Consider the following 6,000-nt stretch of genomic DNA (forward strand, 5'->3'; position numbering starts at 1 on the left):
ATTCTAGACGGCAGGTGATTCAAAGTAGGCTCTGGAGTCAGACAGGCCTGGGGTCAATTTATTTTGATTCCACAAATATTTACCTAACGCCTCTGCAGTGCCACTGGGGATGTAATTCTGCCACTATTACCTCTGTGGCCTCGGAAAAGTTACCCGACATCTCTAATCCTCAGTTTACACATCCGTAAATGAGAACGACGCTTAGAAAGCCCTTAGCGCGGTGCCCGGCGCCTATAAACCTTCTATGAACATGAGATGCTAGAATTACCGTTTGTATCATCCTTTAAGGTTGAACTCAAGCTTGCTGACCTTTCCCTGATGGGTTTAGATCCCAATCTCACCCTCTCCAACCATCCTGTCCCCCGGTGCCCGACCTGTGCCTCTGTTCCAGCCCTTCACACACAGCCTTTACCCTGATGCTTGTCTCATCCTCCAACCGCTCTTGGACTAGGACTGCGTCTCCGCCATTCCTTTTGCTGAATGCCCGGAGCAGCGTTTGCGGTCAGAATTCACTGACCCCACGGAGCACCCACCCCTTCAGAGGGAGGAGTTTTCCCTGGGCGGGTGGGTGAGAAGCTCTTGTTCTTTCCCTGATACATCTGCTCTTCTCGCCTCTCACGGCAGGGCCTTGAGAGGTGCTTGCCAGGCTTGGATGAATGCTGCAGGCTTCAGGCTGGTCTGAGGGATGGAGCAGCCATGGCAACCCTTAACGGGAGGACGAATTGGCAAAACAAATCCTGAGCAGTGCATTCATCTCGAGTCTTGCTTCTGGTCCTGCATCTGAAATGAACAGACGCCAGCAGAAAGCATCCCATCCCTGCAGGCAGAGCAGGAGTCCGGTGATCAACACTTCCAGCATCCAGCCATTCCTTCTCTTTTACACTAAAGAAATTTGTGTGTGCATTTCAATGTTCGATGTTCCTTCTTTTTAAAAGAGTAAAGTGTGGACCTCTCTGAGGCAGCTCCTTGGGTGGCAGCCGTAGGTAACAGCTACACTACTCCTCAGCTTATCATGCAGCCGCCTTAGATGCTCAAAGGGCATCTCCTTTCCACCTGCAACAGCATTCTGCCCTCTGTCTACCTCCAAAGTGGCGTATTTCACAATGTCATGACTTCATGAGCCAGTCCCTCTAATCTTCATTCAAGATGTGATCCCGAGACTGGGCTGATTTCTGGCCACTCAGGCCCCCTTTATGGACTGAATTCCCCAACCCCGTCCATATGTTGAAGTCCTATCCCTCAGTACCTTAAAATATGGCAGTATATGGAGTAAGGGTCTTAAAAGGGTGATGAAGATTAAACGAGGTCATACTTGTGGGTCCTGATCCAATATGACTGATGGCCTTATAAGAAGAGACACAGACATACTAGGAACACGTGGGCACAGAGCAAAGACCAAGTGAAGACAGGAGACGAAGACGGCCGTCTGCAAGCCAAGGAGAGAGGCGTCAGGAGAAACCAGCCCTTCCGACACTTGATCTTGGACTTGCAGCCTCCAGAGCTGTGAGACAATAAATTTCTGCTGTTTAAGCCTCCCAGTCTGTGGTGTTCTAACAGCTCCAGTAGGTGGATATACACTCCAAAGACTTGGTTCCGACACTGATTACGGCAGTTCCCAGCATTCTGTTCATTAGATTGCACTTTTGGTTGGTATCTACGTTTGCCCCATAGGGTAACGTAGCTCATTCCCTTTTGTTATGTCCAGCCCTAGAGAAAATCCTGGCATTGGCAGCTGCCAGGTAAGTGTTTGGTGAATGAATGAATGATGTTGCTGCTGTGATAGAAGCTCTGGGAGTGTCGTCAGGACAGGAATCTTCTCCTTTGGCATAAATGACCTTTTCACTCAGCTTGCAAATGAAATAACTTGGCAAGGTGTCCCAGGCGTACAATCGAGGGAGGCGACAGAAGCATCTCTTCCTGGTCTTGAACTGGCGAGGTTTCACGATTTGGTAGACTCATCGGTCGGTCTGTTCTTTTTAGGGCTCTGTGATGTTAATGAATTGCTGTATCCAGACTCGCACTGTCTTTTTCTGTTCCTCTTGTCATACCCTTAAGCTCTCTCCCGGCCGACCCCTCCTCCTGCCCAGGGCTCCCTGTTTGGCCACTGTCCCCCTCGCCCTTCCCCCACCCCAACAAAACACTCCAGCAGCTCACATCTGTGGGCCTTAATTTCCCCATGAACAGAAATGGACATTCAGAAAGCGCTTACCGCAGCTCTGGTAGAGGATTTGCAAACTCTCATCCCTGCAGGCCGTGTGCGTGGGCCAGGCTTCCCTGCCATGGCCCTGGGGAGACATCAGAGTCCAGACAAGAAGGGCGGCCGTGAGCCCCTGCATGGCGAGGTCCTGTGTGTGACCAACAGAAGAATAACTGGCCCAAGAGAAAGGGCCCTCAGGGTGCTTCCCCTCCTCTCATAAAGGGGTGACGTTCAGTTTCACTTCTCATATCTTATGCTCCTTGGGGAACCACTCTGAGAAGCAAGAGGCAGTTCGCAAGAGGCCTTTGAACGCTGTTCCCCAGAACCTTTGGCGCTTGATCAACGGGTGAGGCTCGTCTGGGTCCGGGGTGGCTAATGTTTGACTTTCTGCTTTCAAAGAGAGGGGCTAGCAGGTGATGCAGGACCTTACAACTGGGCCCCCAAAGAGCCCTCCTTCCTGCCCCACCCTCCTTACAGCCCTGCCCCCGGGTGGGGCAGAGAAGTCAGGAAAGCGAAACCACAGGCCTCCACATGTTTTCCAATACCGGGTCCCCTGTCCCCAGGGGCCTCTGATGTGGGCTGCGGCCCAGGGGCCTGGCTGGGGCCGGCCAGCAGCGTCGGGCATTTGGGGAGCTGCAGAAGAACATTTGGGAACTGGAATTAGGCTTTGGCCTTGTTGGCACTTGCCTCTGGCTTCAGCTCCAGGATTAAGACTTCAGAAGCGACCGTGCAGCCGGGAGGACAGGGCAGCGCTCTGGGGGCAGTAGCTGTGGTCTCTGGAGACGAGGTGGAGGGAGGAGCCCTGAGAAGCGAGCTGGGTTCTATTTCTGGGCTCAGCTTGGTGGGAAGGGTGGGGAAGGACGGGGAAGTGAGGGCCTCCCTTTGAAGACTTGTTTTGGCCAGTGGCAGGATTATTAATGTCATGTCCCACTTTCTTTTCAAAGCCAAGAATCTGTCTCTCTATCCCCCTTCCTCTGCGGTCCTGCATCGTGACAGCAAAGTTTCTCAGCCCTGATTCCCCACCCCCAGCCCCAGCTCCACCGCAGTTTAAGAGAACCAGAGTCAGGACCAAGGCCGGCAGATTTTAGAAGCAACAGAAAACACTATTTCCCTCGGGAGGAAAAGCGTTTCTCTGAGCGCCCTGGGTAAGTTCACGATTTCTGCCCATGGCTTAAATAAGAATTAAAGTCACTTCCAAACCTTTTTTTGTAATAAGTGGAATTGAATGATCAGTGAAGACCAACAAGTAAGTTGACTTACTTGATGGATACTTTGGATTTCTAGGGAGAGAGCAGGGCATAGTCACTTGGGGATCGATTTTCTGAAGTTCAGTGACATTGGCTTTCAATAGCGATTCTCAAAGTACGGTTCCTGGACCACAAGCATCAACTTCCACCAAGAGTTTGTTAGAAAGGCAAGTTCTTGGGCTCCACTCAAGACCCACTGAAGCACGAACTCTGGGGAGGAGCCGCAGATGTGCCTTAATAAGCCCGTCAGGTGGGTCTGACACACGCCCCAGCTGAAGGACCGCTGGCCTTTGTGAGACGCAAGGGGAAACTGGAGGCCCACCCGAGAGGAGAGGCGGGTAGGTTGCTGTAAGAAGAGACAAGGTAGCCCCATGTAGTCTGGGTGGCTGGGAGGGCGGCTGGGCTGAGAACAGGAGCGCTCGGGGGGGGAAGGGTGGTGGTGGTGAGAGCTTATGGGGAGAGCCGTGGGCTCCGGAGGAAGCCTGGGAGCCCCGGTGATTCCAGGACGGCAAGGCGGAGCCTGGCTTTCCCTAGAGACTTCTGAGAGCGCCTTGTTGAGACGGCTGTGAACTGTCAGCCGGGAGCAGTGGAGGCCACGCCCCTCGACCCCGCAGAGCTGCCCCGCCCACCGGTGGAAGGACCCCGAGCGCGGGGCAGGGGGCAGAAACCCGGGCAGGGACCACGAGCGGCCCCAAGAGGGAAACAAGGTCCTCTTTAGAGGAGCGGGCGACAGGGTTTTGTAAATCAAAGGACCTAGCCGTGAAAAGAATCATAATTCAGGGGTTGCACCGACGTCTGGAAATATGGAGTCTGGTGGCGGCGGTGGCTCTGGAGGAGTGGTTCTCAGACTCGAAGGGGCAGCACCATCCCCTGGCAGGCTCGTTCACACAAGACTACACAGTCTAAGAAGTCTGGGGTCTGGCCTGAGAACCTGATTTCTAACAAGCTCCCAGGTGAGGCCACTGCTGCTGTGCTGGGGGCCCGGGTTTGAGAACCTCTGCTCTAGATGATGGGATTTGGTCTGTTGCAGAGCGTACAATTTTTAAAAAATCATCTGAGTTCTTAATAAAACGTCCTTCTGCTAAACGACAGGCAACATTTCGCAGAACATGTAGCGCGTCTGTATAGGAATAGGAATAAGCCACCTTCTCTAAGGAGTTCTGCTACTGGAAACCAGGATTGACCTGAGCTCATCAGCTACGGCTCGCCTAGTTCAATCAACGCACAGTGTCTTGAGGAGTTCTTTAATTAGGAACTTCATGAAGACAGCAAAAGAGGTAGTTGAGAAGGTCTTGCTCCCTAACTATAAAACAAAATTAGGATCAGTTTGTGATGGTTATTTAAAATACGGTTACATCTCTGTAAATGGAACTGAATATACCAGCAGGCTCTAGTGTTGACTTCCAGCCCCTGAGCGTGTCCTGCTGAAGAAGCTGTGCTGTTCTGTCTCGTTCCGATTTCTCTGCTACTCTTTTAAATAATCCTCTTCCTCTGTGTCTCAAGCTGCTTTCTTTCCACAGAGGTTTGCTTGGGGATGGCGCCTTTCTTTTCTTGCCGGTTGAAGACGTTCTCGTCAGGCTGGCTGTCACTGACAGCGTTCTTAAGAAAACTCTGATGTTTAAGGAGAGGCTTTAAGAATAAAAGGGAGGCTGAGGGTAAGAGTCCAGCAACATGAGGAAGTGAGGGTGAAGCGCCTCCACAGCAGAAGATAAGATGACACATATATATGGAGGCTAAGAAGAAAAAAAAAGGTCACGAAGAGCCTAGGGGTAAGACGGGAATAAAGACACAGACCTACTACAGAAGGGACTTGAGGACGCGGGGAGGGGGAAGGGTAAGCTGTGACAAAGTGAGAGAGTGGCATGGACATATATACACCGCCAAACGTAAAATAGACAGCTAGTGGGAAGCAGCCGCATGGCACAGGGAGATCAGCTCGGTGCTCTGTGACCCCCTAGAGGGGTGGGATAGGGAGGGTGGGAGGGAGGGAGACGCAAGAGGGGAGAGATATGGGAACATATGTATATGTATAACTGAGTCACTTTGTTATACAGCAGAAACTAACACACCATTGTAAAGCAATTACGCTCCAACAGAGATGTTAAAAAAAAAAAAGAACTATGCAAAAAAAAAAAAAAGATTATACCAGGTTACTGGATTATGCTGCAGAGAGCGAGGGAAAGGAGAGACAAAGGAGTGGAGGGAAGGAGGGAGACGTGAGCCGCTGAAAGTCCGCTACCCGGTAGGAGGAAGCAGCTGGGAGAGCCCAAGGTCATCTAAGGACAGACAGATTCTAAATTGCTTGCTGTGGGGATGCTGTGTGATGCCCTCTCCACCCTGTGACTCTCACAGGTTCAGTGGAGACTTACACACTCCAGGAATACGTGTGTGCGCGTGTGTACTGAGAAAAGGACAGGGTTTCACGTTGGCCTCAGCTTGTGTTTCCCCAGGAAATACAGCTTCCTTTGGAAAGTGGTTCAGTCTCGCGGTGGGCCCTGCACTTTGTCAGTGCACGGCAGGGGCTTCAGGCCGATTTTATCCACCTTTCGCATGCCA

At 51.9% G+C, this 6,000-nt stretch overlaps 1 protein-coding gene across 3 annotated transcripts in view; it reads right to left on the reverse strand.

Annotated features, from left to right (window-relative positions):
* Nucleotides 1-2,397, reverse strand: part of LY86 (lymphocyte antigen 86) — a 54,076-nt gene extending 51,679 nt beyond the window's left edge. For all 3 annotated transcript variants that reach the window (XR_003677000.1, XM_007108983.2, XM_028479665.2), the window contains exon 1: nucleotides 2,210-2,397. Coding sequence is in view for 2 of the 3 variants with exons in the window: in XM_007108983.2 (XP_007109045.1) it covers nucleotides 2,210-2,336 (127 nt within the window). In the remaining variant the exon portion in view is untranslated. The remainder of the gene's footprint in view (nucleotides 1-2,209) is intronic.
* Nucleotides 2,398-6,000: the final 3,603 nt, after the last annotated feature.

The sequence above is a fragment of the Physeter macrocephalus genome, chromosome 18 (assembly GCF_002837175.3).
Source record: "Physeter macrocephalus isolate SW-GA chromosome 18, ASM283717v5, whole genome shotgun sequence".
Lineage (NCBI taxonomy): Eukaryota > Metazoa > Chordata > Mammalia > Artiodactyla > Physeteridae > Physeter > Physeter macrocephalus.